This window comes from Canis aureus, chromosome 1 (genome assembly GCF_053574225.1).
Source record: "Canis aureus isolate CA01 chromosome 1, VMU_Caureus_v.1.0, whole genome shotgun sequence".
Lineage (NCBI taxonomy): Eukaryota > Metazoa > Chordata > Mammalia > Carnivora > Canidae > Canis > Canis aureus.
Genome location: NC_135611.1, coordinates 28,295,004 through 28,310,459, shown reverse-complemented (window position 1 = coordinate 28,310,459; position 15,456 = coordinate 28,295,004). Strand labels below are relative to the sequence as shown.

Here is a 15,456-nt window from a genome sequence, read left to right as displayed (position 1 = left end):
CTTCATTTATTTTTCACAAAACAGAAGACATATTTATATACCCATTTTACAGATAAATTGAGCCCAAAGAAGTTAACAGAAAGTGTCAGAACTGGCACTGAAATCCAGGTTTGTCTGACTCCAAAGTTATGGTACTTTCCATCAAACCACAATATAAAAATCACAAGTAAAGTGTTCTGGGAGCAGAGAATAAAATCCCTAACTTTCTGAGAAAGTCAGTGAAGGCTCTGCTACTGAGATGCAGTCATGGCTCTAAAAAATATTTAGTATGTTAAAAAAAAAAGTGTATTGTTGATGAACCAGAGGCACATTATATACTATTCCTCAGGCAGAAGCAATATTTTCTTCTTCATTGCTTTGTAGTATCGTTTATGTGGTCAATTTATAACTCATCCACCTCATGCCTCAGTGAGTTACACTGAAGCTTGTAATTGACAATTACAGTGGGCTGGAAGCTGCCATTTGTAGTTTGATAATGCCTAATATTTTAAAGCATCCTCTTAAAAGGATAATTTATTATTTACCACTCTGTGTGTTAGATACTATTACTATCTCCGTTTTACAAAGAAACAGGCTACAACATAAAAATTATCTAAAAGTGTAAAATAAAGAAAACCTTTGAGCTATATAAAATTAGCAACTATTTTTGTGTATAATTTTGTCTCGGAACTACATTAAACATCAGTAATTGTTAAGAACAATCACCTGGTAGGCAGACACAGTCAAATGCATGTGTAAATTATATTTCAAGTCATTTACAAATATGAACTGCATTTGCATCATTATTATCTATTATGTATAACAAAGTTAAGTAAGCTTTCAATTCATTTCTAGAATTTGATGTAAAGTATCACCATTTCGAAAACACAGGCTAAAACTGAAATGTGATTTGTTCAGTATAATAATGATGTTGGTTTTTTACATGGCATCATCCACTTCGTATTTTTTCCCCACTTGTGTTCTAAGAAATGAGGGTAGCTAAAGTCAGTACTATGTTTTAAAAAAAGCTGTATTTAATACTGTAAGCATGTTACGCATGCTTCAATGTTCAATGAATGAATGTTCAATGAATACGCATAGAATTTTTTTTTAAGATTTTATTTATTTGACATAGAGAGCACAAGCAGCAGGAATAGTAGAAGGAGAGGGAGAGGCAGATTCCCCCTAAGCAGGGAGCCCAATGTGGGCTCCACCCCAGGACACTACGGTTATGACCTGAGCCCAAGGCAGAGGCTTAACCGACCGAGGCGCTCAGGCGCCCCTGCTCAGTCTTCTTCATGATGCTGATGATAATCGTCTGTATCCCCAGGGTATCCCAGCTGTTCACCAGGCACGGTAACGCAGGATGGAGCATATACGTGAAAGCATAGTGATCTTTTGCAGCCAGGTTCTCCGTTAAACCATATATACCCATGTAACGGGCTTTCCCATCTCCCCCCAAATCTAGGACTAATTAATTCTTTTTTTTTTAATATTTATTTATTTATTATTATTATTTTTTTTAATTTTTATTTTTATTTATGATAGTCACAGAGAGAGGGCGGGGGGGGGGTGGGGGGGAGGAAGAGACACAGGCAGAGGGAGCAGCAGGCTCCATGCACCGGGAGCCCAACGTGGGACTCGATCCCAGGTCTCCAGGATCGTGCCCTGGGCCAAAGGCAGGCGCCAAACCGCTGCGCCCCCCAGGGATCCCGGACTAATTAATCCTTAAACCAAATCTGCACACGTTTGTGAACGCCTATTATGGGCCCGTCTCAAAGACGAAAGTTACAGAAGTTTCCTGCTTCAACGGAGCACACAGTCAGCTTCACTGTCAGAAACCAGATTCGGGAAATAACCTGGGACGCTGACGTAGGCCAAGGACTCCCGGCTCCAAGCTTTTGCTCCAAATCGACAAACAGTAGACGCTGGGATCCCGCCCCTTTTAACCTTCTGCCAGCCAACCTATCTGTGGGCAGGCCCTCGTCGAAAGACTGTCTCCGTGCGCATGTGTGCGCATGCGCCCCAGGGAGGTGAGCCCCCCCCCCCCCCCGCCCCCAGGGAGCCGCCGTGCAGTGCGCAGATAAGACGTCGCGCGTGCGCAGGCGCTCGGCGCAGAGGCCTGCCGGAAGCCAAGATGGCGCGTGTGTGTTGTCCAGGTCGCAGTCGGCGCGGTATCAGTACTTAAGCCGTGTGTTTTGTGAGGAGCTGTGGCGAACGCCCTCTCCGCCGCCATGGCCCGGCATCGGAATGTCCGAGGCTATAACTACGATGAAGGTAAGTGGCAGGGTCGTGCCGGGACGTCATTTTCGCGGTTCCAGCTGGGACTCCCCGCCCGTTGGCTTGCACTTGGATCTGTGAGTTTCTGGTGAGTGGTGCCAGGCTGGAATTCAGAGTAGGCTCGGTTGGAGAAAATAACAGTACGTCCGAGTGCCAGCGAATGGCACTGTTTTAAGTCGTGATTTCTGCCCTCTGGTATTGATTTTATTTATTTAGGGCGGGGAGGTACCTCGTCGTATGGGAAAAGACATTTAGGAAGGTTGGGATCTCTTGGTATTTATGCACGTAAGCATTATCATCTCTCCCTCCTATTGTCTCCTCCCAGGTCGGGTAGACAATTGCCTACTTGTAGGCAGTCTCTTCCCACCCCGCTTTCAAAAGTGCCCGTGAAACGATGCTTATTTGTAAAAGACGGATTGACTTCATGCTTACCTTCAGCTCTTGTGCTGTAACTTAGATATACATGGTAAATAGTTCATGTTTGTTCACGCATGCTTAGTACAGAACCTGACTTGAGCTGACAACTTATTTTCAATGGATTTCAAGTTAAATTGGAGACTTAGGAGATGATAAGAAAGATAGGTATTAAAAAGGTCAAGTGAATAAGTGGATTAGTTGATCTTGAGGTGTATACTCAGTTCTTGGTTGATAATGCTCAATTAAAACGTTATTTTGGAGTGGAGGGGGAAAAAAAGCAGTACTAGAAGCAAGGGGGCTCTGGAACATCTTGATTTTTAAAAAATGAAATAAAAGATGTACATATGAATGTTCTCTAGGAGTTAGAATTCTAAAGTTTAGGAGAAGTGCATCATCTCTATGCAATAGATAATTGGCATCACCAAGTATCATGCAAACTAAAATTATAAACAAAAAACGAAGGAGTGCAAAAAGGGAGTAAAGACCTATTGCTTTTCAAAGTGCAGATCGTGTAAGTGTGCTTAATATGTTGGTGGTTGTTATTGGCACTGCCAGACGATTATTCTAGAACATCAGTATACCCCAACCTTAGCAGGGAGTGGCTAACAACCTGTGCTACATTTGGAGACTGTCATCTACTTGGCCTGGCACATTAGGTTCCTGTTGTTCACTTCACGTTGGTGGCCCTTTTAAGTGTTGCAGTGTGTGTAAGCATGTCTTGTGGATCACTGCTACCTGAGAGATGACTTTAGCCTGAAAGATATTTTTGAGGTTTTGATATAAAAAATATGAATAGGCCTAATTGCAACTTACTCATTTTTTAAAATAAGTACTTATAATTTCCTCAGCCTACATTAATTGGGGACTTAGAGTACTGCTCTAAGCTATGGGGACTGATACTGATAGTAAGATGTTTGAGGGAATCTAAAGGGAGAAATATACAAGTGACAGATGATTCCGGTATGACGTGCTACAGAAAGTATTCCCAAGGTGCAGTGGGAGTTATGTAAGTGAGCCTTATTCAGGGTGGGTTGGAGGAGTTTAGGCAGAATTTCTATGTGAAGGAAAGTCTTCCTAGAGGAGAGGTGCTTGGCCAGTGGGAGAGAGTGCTGAATATCTTACTGGGCAGCCCCAGTTCAGGTTGTCTTTTTTCATGTTTCTTGGGAACAATTGATGACATCATAAACGAGCTGTTCCTATAGCATGGGAGGTTCATTCCCATTTCCTGCTTATAGAAGTTCTGTTCATTTTAAGGATTCAGTTTCTTTTTTTTCTCAGCTGATATTTCCCCTTTCTATTATTTTCGAATAATAATTTGAAAATTCTCAAAAGTAATGTGACATTATTAGAGAGAGTATGTGCTTTAAACCTATTGGTTCCTCTTTTTAACTTTCACTTTGTTCTCTGTAATTTGGATAGTACTTTTGTACTTTACATGACTGTCTTTAGCTAATACTAAATTAGCTTCTAATTTAAAAGTATGGCATAGTCCATACTTCATTGTTATTTTTACTCTGTTGTTCATTTCCTCCAGTAGCTGGTACAATGCTTTATGTGCAGTAAATACTGGAATTTTGTTGAGGAAAAGAGCCTCTTTACAAAGATATTAGGAATGAATTCTCTTCATCTTTTTATACTGTAGTACTGTTAGGGTCAATTTCAGTTGAAAAGCTGGCTTAGTAAAAATGTTTCTTGTCATATGAATATCTAAAAATAATATTTTGTAAATGGCTCCCCATTTATTTGCTAATATATTGTTTACTTGGGATTGTGATCCGATAATTTATTGATTCATACATTTTTTTTTGTAAAAGATTTATTTATTTATGATAGACAGAGAGAGAGAGAGAGAGGCAGAGACACAGGAGGAGGGAGAAGCAGGCTCCATGCCGGGAGCCCGACGTGGGACTCGATCCCGGGACTCCAGGATCGTGCCCCGGGCCAAAGGCAGGCACCAAACCGCTGAGCCACCCAGGGATCCCCGATTCATACATGTTTTTATCCAGTAGTAAAATTTATCTAATTTCTCTTTGCTGTAAATATTTGGTCTCAGCCCTTGAACATGCTGTTCCTGCTATATAATACCCACAGAAACTAACTATCCTTTGGAATTTGTTTAACTACTATATTCCAGAGAATCTTTCCCTAGCCACCCCACTCCCTGTTCTGTTTTTGATGTTCATATGTGTAATCCCAAATCACTGTTTTTCATGTCTCAAATACTTGTCATATAATTTTGTAATTGCTTGCATTCGTGTCTATGTTTCCTGTTAGATTTTAGATTCATAGAAATCTTGGAATGCACCTGTCATTCAGTGTTGTCCCTCAGATACATCTAGTAATCCCTGGCATAATCTATTTATCAAAAGAATAGATACATTTATGTAAATATATTTATCTTTCTTGTGCATTTTCATTTTAAATGGTCTCATTCATTAATTTATACTACAATGAGAACTAATTTAGTTCCAGTCATGGCTGGTAGTTGGCTAAGACAGAGCCTTTCCTGAAGGACCTTATAGTCTCATGGAATGAAGCAGATATAGTGCTTCGAAGACAATCAATTGGAGAAGTGTGCTAGAGAGTAAAAGTGGCAGCGGGGCTTGTCTCTTTACCAGAGTGGTCAGGGAAAGACGTATGCAAATAGATGACATAGAGTTGGAACCTTAATGAGGAAAATAAAAACAGCCTTAGGAAAATATGGGCAAACTACATATTCTAGTCAGTAGGAAAAAAAGTCCAGCTAGCATGATCAGAGAGCATAAGAGAATTTAGGATAAGATGTTTTCTTTTCTTTTTTTAAAAATTTATTCATGAGAGACACAGAGGCAGAGACATAGGCAGAGAGAGAAGCAGGCTCCTTTTGGGAGCCTGATTCAGGACTCCATCCCAGGACCTCAGGATCACGACCTGAGCAAAGACAGACGCTCATCCACTGAGCCACCCAGGTGCCCCGATAAGTTGGTTTTTGTAGAAATTAACTAGCTCAACACGAAGAAAAACTTTTCATGATCTGCTCGTATATCCTGTACTAGTCCGTTGTATGGGAAATAAATGCTTTGGTCACTGAAGGCACTTGATGAAAAAAATGAATGGAAGACGTATTTCAGATTTTAATACTGGAGAGAGGATTCAAGTTTGTGGTCTTTGGTACTATCCTTTTTTGATCACATGCAATAAAAACTTGGAACAATTTTAATAAAACCCAACTAGCTTAAAAACTGAAGAACTACATATGCCTTGATGAATATAGAAAGTCGGTAAGTACCTACTTTGTGGGTAAAGTTTTTAGAATTTTTTGGAAAAGTAGACATTCCAAGTTTCCTTTAATTTTGAGGTACAATTTAATTTAATTTGGAGAGAAGTTAGATGCTTTCTTGTTAATAGCTAAGAATATAAAAAGAACTTGGGAAGAATTTATCTCTTGTGTTTTTATTTTAGATTTTGAAGATGATGATCTCTATGGCCAGTCTGTCGAGGATGATTATTGTATTTCGCCATCAACAGGTGACTTCTAAAAAATACTTTGATTTCCATTGTTTGGATGTTAAAAAATGTTAAGTATTATTGTCATTCTAGGATTAGTTCCATATAGTCTTATGTGTCCCATAAGACTATAATATTATGTAACATTTAAAAAGATATCGTTTTTAACCCTTAAAGGTATATAAAATCATTTCTTTATCCATGAATAGAATTATAAAGTTTTGATTTCATAATTTAGCTTAAAACAATTTGAAGAAAACTTTGAAAACTATGTTTTTTCCAATATTCTTTGTAATGTTTTTTCCAGTATTCTTTGTAACATGCAGTTAATCTAAATTGTACCGAGATGGTAATTTAGTCAATAACAAAAACCTAGGACTTCTGAAGGCCAGTAGCAATTAATGTTATATACTCAGGAAATCTCTTGAATTTTGGAAACATTGAGATGTTATGCATAGACTTCCCTTCATACAGTACTTCAGTTTATCTACCATTAAACAGCTTGCTAAATGAATCAAATATGTGTGGTTCAGTTCTCTGGAACCAGAGTGATTTAGAGTTCACATTCCTATAGGACTCTGCATCAGAGCTGCATCTCCTGTCTTACCTGCAGAAAGAGTTCTTCTTTGCCACCATATAAAGAAAACATGAACATTCGTATCTTCTTTTCAGCATAGAGTGTTTGACCAGACCATTTCTATAATTTTCCTAATAATATATTTGTCTTCAAACTTCAGCCTACTCTAGAAATAGTTGATTAAAATGCCCTCCTGGATTTTTACTATGCCACGAAGGGGTAAAATTAAATTCAGTTAGGTATAATAGAAATATAATTCACAAAACTCATTTTCTCCAAGTTTAAAGGCTTAATATAATTAACATTTGTATTGAAATCCACCTTGTCTTTAGTACTATATTGTTTATGGAGCTGTCCTATAGACCTGTGCCTGCTTTAATCTCACTTTTAGTCTCTGAAGACCAAATATGTCCCTTCTGACTTTACAGAATTCCTTTTAGTATATGTGCTGCTGAAGCGAGCACAAATTCCTTTTTCTTTATACAGCATAGGTGTTCCACAAGTTGTCTTAGCACCTCTTCTGTTCCTGCCATTGCTTATCCTGTGACTTGTTCCTCTGAAATGCATCTAGCTCTTCATTGGTACTCTCATCATTTAGCCGTAGTAATCAAGGCCTTTCCTTTCTTGTTCTAGTGTTACACTGTTACCAGTCAGGATCCTGTTAGGAGATAGAAATTGCACTGGTTATCAAGGAGGTGGTAACTTCAGGAAGCATACCTAGTTCTAGAGGAGCATATGGGTGAGGTTAGACCCTTGGAGGACTGGGACTTAAACCTGTGATAAGACGGTTATGCTTTGCTTCTGAAGTTCAGAAGAGGGACTGGTGAATGGGGACTCAGACCTCTGAGGAGAGGGACACTGCGTGGCTGGTAGTGGTATTGGTGAAAGGACCCTGTGAAGCTGGGATTCAGCCTTTTGAAGAGGGAATACTAGCTGGTTGGCTGGTCATGGTGTCTGAAGGATGTGGCTAGGGACACATGGAAGCTGGTTCTGGGAGTTTTGGACAAGCTCCTCACTGGTACTAATTGCTGTTATTGCAGCATGCAGTATTGCAGGGTCAAAGGGGGCTGGACAAGAAGCAAATAGGAAAGGAGCATGTGCCTTCCTCTCCTGCTCCCCCCCACCCCCCAAGATTTTATGTATTTATTTGTGAGAGACACAGAGAGACAGGCAGAGACATAGGAAGAGGAAGGAGAAGCAGGCTCTAGGTAGAGAGCCTGATGCAGGACCCTATCCAGGGACTCTGGGATCACACCCTGAGCCAAAGGCAGATGCTCAACCGCTGAGACACCCAGGCGTCCCCCTCCCCTGGCCTTCTGGTCTCCTTTTAGCATCTCCCCATTGGCTGATCCTAAAAGGGAGCCAGCTGTCGAAGAAATGAACTTCCTAGAGACTGCAACCCTAGCATCACAAGACAGAATAAAGAAGGCTGGGTTTGAAGATGAGAGATGGCTTAATAAGCATTCCTTATGTAGGGGTTCAAGGCCACATTTTGTAGGGATGAAGAATAAAAGAAATTTCATTTTTTCTCAGGAACCTCCCAGACACTTGCCATTTGCAGTTGTTAAAACAAAAACAAACAACTTCGTGGGTTAATCCTTTTGGGTTCTTGTAATAATCCTGTCACAGTTGGCTAGACGATAAAGTGATAGCTGGTAGCATTAACTTCATCACTCATATTGTAAGCTTCAGTAAAAAGCATGATATGTTCATGAAATAAGATAATGTGGGTGTGATAATTAGATTGGAGTTAAAAAAAATCTCTTCTACATAGTAGAGACTGGATTGAAGGTGGTACACGAGTGAATATACATAGATTAGTTTGGAGATTATTATACTAATCTAGAGACGGGGATATATGAGGACAGCGTTCTCAAAATGTGGCCCATATACCATTAACGTCCCTTCAGAATTTATTAGCAAAATAATTCTTGGCCCTGTTCCAGAGTTAGAAACTCAGAGTGGGGCACAGCTTCTGTTTTAACAAGCCCTCTATGGTATGTTGATGATTGCTTTGAGAATCATTTGTTTAGGACAAAGGTGGTAGCATTAGATTTGGAGATAGATTCGAGAGATAATTATAGGAGTTGAGGTCTACAGGATTTGGAAGTTGTTTGAATCTGGCTTGCACAAGGGTGGGAACCTTTACAGAGGGAGAGACTACTGAAAGACATCTTAATCTTGCAGCTCAGCACATTGATTTATCTAGGCTTATCTGGATAAATCATGCTCATTAATCTTGGGTTAGGAATTGATAGTACACCAGGTCAGACATTCTATGGGTGATTTTCTGAGATTTACATTCATGGCCTCCCTTTCTTGAGCTCAGAGTTTATCCTTGTGTCTGTCATAGCTCTTGATGTGTGTCTTGTGGGTGGCTCATATTCAGTACAGTTTTATTCTTTGTACACTCCAAGAAATCGATGACATTATTGAAGCAGGAGATAAATGGTTAAATGGTTTTGAGTTTTTTCTGTGACAAACTGTATTTTTAATGAAAACACGTGGTTTTGGATTTTTAAGTTTTCAAAGCATGTATAAAATAGTAGTGATATTAAATCAGAAATGTTTCCTCTTTAGTGGTATAGTTTCCAAGTGATTTTCAGTAAAAAATGAATAGTTTTAGAAGAATCTTCTCTCTGTTCTTTTTTTTTTTTAAGATTTATTTTTATTTATTTATGAGAGAGAGAGAGAGAGAGAGAGGCAGAGACACAGGCAGAGGGAGAAGCAGGCTCCTTCCGGGAGCCCGACGCGGGACTCGATCCCGGGACTCCAGGATCGTGCCCTGGGCCAAAGGCAGGCGCGAAACCGCTGAGCCACCCAGGGATCCCCTCTCTCTGTTCTTAAAGAAACAGCCAGAGTCATTGAAAAGATGATCATATTCATGGTCCTAATGAATTCTGATAATTGAGTGATTTTATCAGTGTATTAATTTTTTCTAAAATTCATCAGCACATATATTGTTTTGAACTCTGCTAAGCACAGTTTTTGTGATGGAAAGGTGATTTCTAAATGTTACAACTTTTTTCCCTTTGGAAAAATTGACTTTGATATTGAATATTGAACATATGTCAAAGAATTGGGGATGGCAAAAAGAACACATATATTACTTTATTTGGACAGATATGGGTTTTGTTTTGCCTACTATAATTAGAAGTGTTGAGGGATCCCTGGGTGGCGCAGCGGTTTGGCGCCTGCCTTTGGCCCGGGGCACGATCCTGGAGACCCGGGATCGAATCCCACGTCGGGCTCCCAGTGCATGGAGCCTGCTTCTCCCTCTGCCTGTGTCTCTGCCTCTCTCTCTCTCTGTGACTATCATAAATAAATAAAAGTTAAAAAAAATTTAAAAAAAAAAAAAAAAAAAGAAGTGTTGAAAGATAAATTGAGGCATATTAAAATTTTTAATTTATTTGAATTCAAATGTTAGTTTGAGTCAGGCGGCTCCAAACTGGAAGTGGTTAGGAGTGTTCCACTGGAATGGAGCTGGGACAAGGTTTTTTTTTTTTTTTTTTTTTAATATTTTATTTATTCATGAGAGACACAGAGAAAGAGGCAGACACATAGGCAGAGGGAGAAGCAGGCTCCTCTCAGGAGCCTGATGTGGGACTTGATGGGACTCTGGGACCATGCCCTGAGTCCAAGGCAGAAGCTCAACCACTGAGCCACCCAGGTGCCCCTGGGATAAGGTTTTTATAGAAACGACAGGAAACAGGGCAGCCCCGGGGGCTCAGCGGCTTAGTGCTGCCTTTAGCTGGGGGCATGATCCTGGAGACCCGGGATCAAGTCCCACGTTGGGATCAAGTCCCACGTCAGGCTCCCTGCATGAAGCCTGCTTCTCCCTCTGCCTCTCTCTCTCTCTCTCTCTGTCTCTAATAAATAAAATCTTAAAAAATAAAAGGAAACAAAGCAGAGAAATTATTTGATTAATTCTAGTTTAAGGGTTGCATTATTTAGGAAAGCCTAGTTGGCTTTTTTTGGTTGTTCTTAATCCTGAGGCATTTACAGGAATTGACTCTGGCCTCATTTTCCTTTTTTTTTGGCCTCATTTTCCATTTGTTATCAAGGCATTGGAGGCACCTTGGTCAAAAGGCCTCCAATGATTACTTAAATGGTAGTAGTGATCCTTATTCAGTTCATTCCAATTCAGAATTTTTATTGAGCATCAGTTAACGTGTAAGGAAAACCCTACTCTAATAAATTTATAAATTAGTATAAGGTAGCATGTTAAAAGTCCTCTTCAGATATGCCACAGCAGTATGGTGGGGGAAGCCATAGTCCTGTATGAAGGAGTCTGGGAAGGTACTTTGGAAGAGGGGGGGATTGGACTGGTAATCTGGGAGGAAGACTGGCATCCTGGACAGAGAAAGACAGTAGTGCTTGAGCAGTGGCCTTTATGTGAGGCTCATTTGAGAACACTCACACTATAATGCAGTTGCAGTAGGAATGAGGACTGGGAAAGGAAGTAGGGGACAGACTTGGGAGGTGGTTTTTAATTGTAGGTGTGTTTTTTCTGCTTGTTGGAGGAATGTGAGTCAAGGGGCAGTATTTTCCTAAGGAAGCTGATGACTGCACAGAGTGGACCACAGCAGGGACTTGGAGGGCAGTGTTTCTGGATCTTCACTGCTGATGTTGGTCAGCTGGGAGTCATTTAAAAATATAGATTCCCTGCCCCATTTCCAGTATCACTGAATCAGAACCTCCAGAGGAAGAAGCCTGGATAGCTGTGTCATTAATGAGTACCTCTTACGTGATTTTTATTTTAAGGTTTTTAGAAAACATTTGGGGCAGTTGTAGGAGTTAGATTTTGAATTCTTTGAACTTTTATGTTTGTTAAAATGCCTTAAGTTTTAAAAGTCACCGTGGGTGTCCTGGTTTTTCAGAAAGCATTTCCATTAAAGTTTGTGAATTAATTTAGAAAAGAATAGCATTTTATATCTATCCTTTTTTCTTCATTGCTTTTTTATTGCTCTTTTATTGTATTTGTTGCCTTTTGGGCTCTCATTTCAGCTTCAAAGATTTGCACTGTTTTTCCCCCACTAGTAGTTACTTTCCCTGGGGAATTTGTCTACCCTCCATCCTGACCCACATCCCAGCAAATCCAGCCAACACTGCCTCTAAAATAGTGGCAGCAGTATAGGTTTCTGAGTTGGATTTGTGTGTGGATTGGCGGTAAGGAACCCCCATCCCCCCAGAAAAAAATAGCTCCTCTGGGGTTGAGCAGCAGCCTGAATAGTGACAACTTTCTTTTCCTTATCAATATATCCTAAGTGAAAATTGCTGAGAGATATTATCTGATTTTTTTTCCTCAAAAATTTATTTTTGATTTTTTCTTGGGGTTTTCCTCACAGGTGAAAGCTATGAGAGGAAGCTGAGGAAAGTATATTTGTTACTCTTAGGCTAAACTGAGTAGTTCATTTTAGCTAGGAAAAGAATTTGTAAATCAGGCACAAAGTGGCCCAGTTTACATTTTTTAGTACTATGTTTTATTAAATCTAAGATATCCCAGAATGTAAGGGATATCGTTATTTTACATACCACTTAAAGTAGATCTGTCAATCTAAGTATTACATAATGTTGAGGTGCCATTGATTGTAAGACAAGTCCTCATTCTGGGATTTTAACATGAAAATAGTGGTCATCTTAGAGTCTATAAATAAGATGTCTCTTCTGTTTAGCCATGCTGACTTTATATAATAGTGTTATATTTTCCTTGAACTAGAGGGGGATAAATAGGAAGATATATATACAATATAGTATGTGTATCCTTGAAAGACCTTATGGTCTTCAAAACTGTACACTGAAAATAACAGAACATCTGGGTAAAAAATAGGATCATGACAGATCACTCAACCTGTAAAGTATTAGCAAAAACAGTAATTATCTTAATAAAAATGCTTACACATTTAAGAAGATAGCTTAACTTCCTAATAAATATACCAGTAAATATAGGACTTTAAAAAATATATTAAAAAGCTTAATGAGAAAGAGTTGAACTAACGAGTGATGTTGCAAAGGCAAAATGCTCACAGATATTGGAGTGGCAAGCACTAAGCATACACAAAGCAAGACACACATCCTCCAACCTGAGCCAAGAGAGGAAGCATTGTGGATCTCTCCGGCAGTGCAGTACCATTATGGTAACAGTGTAATATTCTGTGGTGGGTGTTATTTTGTACCTGCTGCTATTAGGTGATGATGCCAAACATTAAAGTGTTGGGGGGAAAAATATCTAAACCAAAGCAACTTGAATATTGTTACACCCTTATCATTCTCTTTATCATTTGGTGTGAGTAGGTAAGTAAGCATGCCTGATAGCAGAATAGATTGAATTCTCTCGGCTGTTGTTGATCTCTCTTATTGGTTCTCCTTGCCAGAGATGTCTTCCACTTCCTCAGGTTTTCTGATGCTTTTACCTCATCTTTTCATAACTGTGCCAATCTTCAGTGATTACTTAATCTGTGCTTCTGTGGCACTTGTACTACTTTTTTGGCTTTTATTTAAAATAAATTTATTTATTTATTTATTTATTTATTTATTTATTTATTTATTTTTTATTTGAGAAAGAGAGAGAGTGCACACAAGGGGGGGAGGGGAGGGAGAACCAGGCTCCCTGCTGAGCAGGCTCCCTTCTCTCAAGCTCAATTCCAGGACCCTGGGATCATGACCTGAGAGAAGGCAGATGCTTAACCAACTGAGCCACCCAGGCGCCCCTCATTTGGCTTTTAAAATACATCATTACATTTTTTTTTCTTTGCCTTTCCTATGCATCTCTAAGGCCATCGTTGGTTTATTCTATGAATAGAGAAGCGCTTATGCTACAGCCTTCTGGGTGTTACATATAAACCACAGTATTATCTAATATCTGTATGTGCATTATTTATATACAGTAGCTATAAACCTTGAATTGTAGTTGGTTTCCCTTTCTTTCATAGATTATGCCTTAAAAACATGAACAGAAGTTAAATGTGTGAACAGTAAACAGTAGACTTGAGTGCTATGCATGCTCTCTTCTAGAAAGCTACATAATATAAAATCCCTAGTAACAACTTGCCTGTAGAATACTGTAATAAAATTTCAATCTTTCTTGTTCTTTAATTTTCTTTCTCCACAATTGAGCACAATCTCTAGGAATTGAGTGCATTTAGCATCCAGCTGAGGTTAAAGAGTCACACTTTGGGCGTGGTGTCCATTTTCTCCTTTGCTTGCTTGTATTTTATGATATTCAGGCATATATTGGCACTTCAATATTTTGTCTGTCCTCCTTTTAATGAAATATACAATACCAGATATATATTGAGTGATGACAGTGCTATAGATTGGCACAGACTGATCTCTGAAAGTCAAAGTTAGGTATGTGACACTAGCATACAGTGTAGACAGTGTTTAAAAGTAGGAGTTGTTCAAAAGTTAAGGCCTGTGATTTTGGTCAACTGTTGGGTTCAGATAAAATTAGCAATTCTTGGAAAATGAAAATTAAATTGTTTTTAGTATTTTCTTAATTTATGCAAATAAGAATGTTTGGTTTGTGGTTTGAAATATTTGTTCCAAAGAAGAGAACATTTTGCGTGAAGATGGAGTAATAGGCAGGGATGAGGAGTTTGGAAACACAATGTTTGAAAACTCTGGAGATTTTGGAGATAGGAAGAACGAAGGATGATGATAGCAAGAGGCCAGTTGAGCAGTTGCTAAGGACATCTGGGCAGGATTTAGGGTTTGGTATGTTTTGTCTTCGTTTGTTTTTGTTTTTATCCATTTATAGAATGTAGGTAAATAGCCATAGGTGGTAGGTCAGAATATTTAATTTTTATTTTAATTTTTATGGGGAAAAAAAGAAAACTTACTGGGAAGTGGCTGTGCTACAGCATTCTTCCATCATTTTCTCTTCTAGCTGCTCAGTTTATTTACTCGCAGCGCGACAAACCTTCTCTTGTTGAGCCTGTAGAAGAATATGATTACGAAGGCCTGAAAGAGTCCTCCAGTTCTCTTTTGAACCATCAGCTGAGTGGAATTGATCAAGGTATAGTAAAAAGTAGTTTATCTGTGCTTCATGTCAGAAAATGATTGATAATTAATATACTAGAATTTACCAGATTTATTGTAATTGTTCATAGTAGTGATTGTGGGTAGGAATGGTACAAATGTCTCTTGTATACTCAAGGGAAATTTACATTTTATTTTATTTCATTTATTTATTTTTAAAGATTTGTTTTTTCATGAGAGACAGAGAGAGAGAGAGAGAGGCAGAGGGAAAAGCAGGCTCCCTATGAGGAGTCTGATGTGGGACTTGATCCCAGGACTCCGGGACCATGCCCTGAGCCAAAGGCAGATGTTCAACCACTGAGCCACGCGGGCATCCCAGATATTTACATTTTATTAAGTATATTTTGTGTGTAGTGTATGGCTAATTGTATGGTTGAAAAATTGGTTGTGTGGCTATTATTTAGTAACTGGAATTTTTGACTGAGATCTTTATTTCATCTCCTTAGGAGAGAAACTTCAGTGATTTGTTTTCTCTCAGCAATATTCATTGTTTCATGAGCTCTAATCGGGAAAGATAGGTATATTGTGGATAAAAATATCATTATAAATAATTTTTGCCAGGAAAAGAGGAAAGTTGAACATCCTAAATATAGTTTCAGATCTTTTGTTGTTGTTTTGAAGATTGAGGGTTCTTTCATGGCACCATTTAGTATGGCTTTTAATTATTTCTGTTCTAG

The 15,456-nt window shown here is 39.0% G+C and overlaps 1 protein-coding gene across 4 annotated transcripts in view; it reads left to right on the top strand.

Moving 5' to 3' along the window:
- The first annotated feature begins 2,038 nt into the window (after window positions 1–2,038).
- HBS1L (HBS1 like translational GTPase) overlaps window positions 2,039–15,456 on the top strand; it is an 86,830-nt gene continuing 73,412 nt past the window's right edge. The window contains exons 1-3 of one of the 4 annotated variants that reach the window (XM_077893942.1): window positions 2,039–2,256; window positions 6,118–6,183; window positions 14,628–14,756. In XM_077893942.1, the coding sequence (XP_077750068.1) occupies window positions 2,214–2,256; window positions 6,118–6,183; window positions 14,628–14,756 (238 nt within the window). In that variant the 5' untranslated portion in view covers window positions 2,039–2,213. The remainder of the gene's footprint in view (window positions 2,257–6,117; window positions 6,184–14,627; window positions 14,757–15,456) is intronic. The other 3 variants (XM_077893931.1, XM_077893921.1, XM_077893950.1) reach the window with 3 other exon arrangements.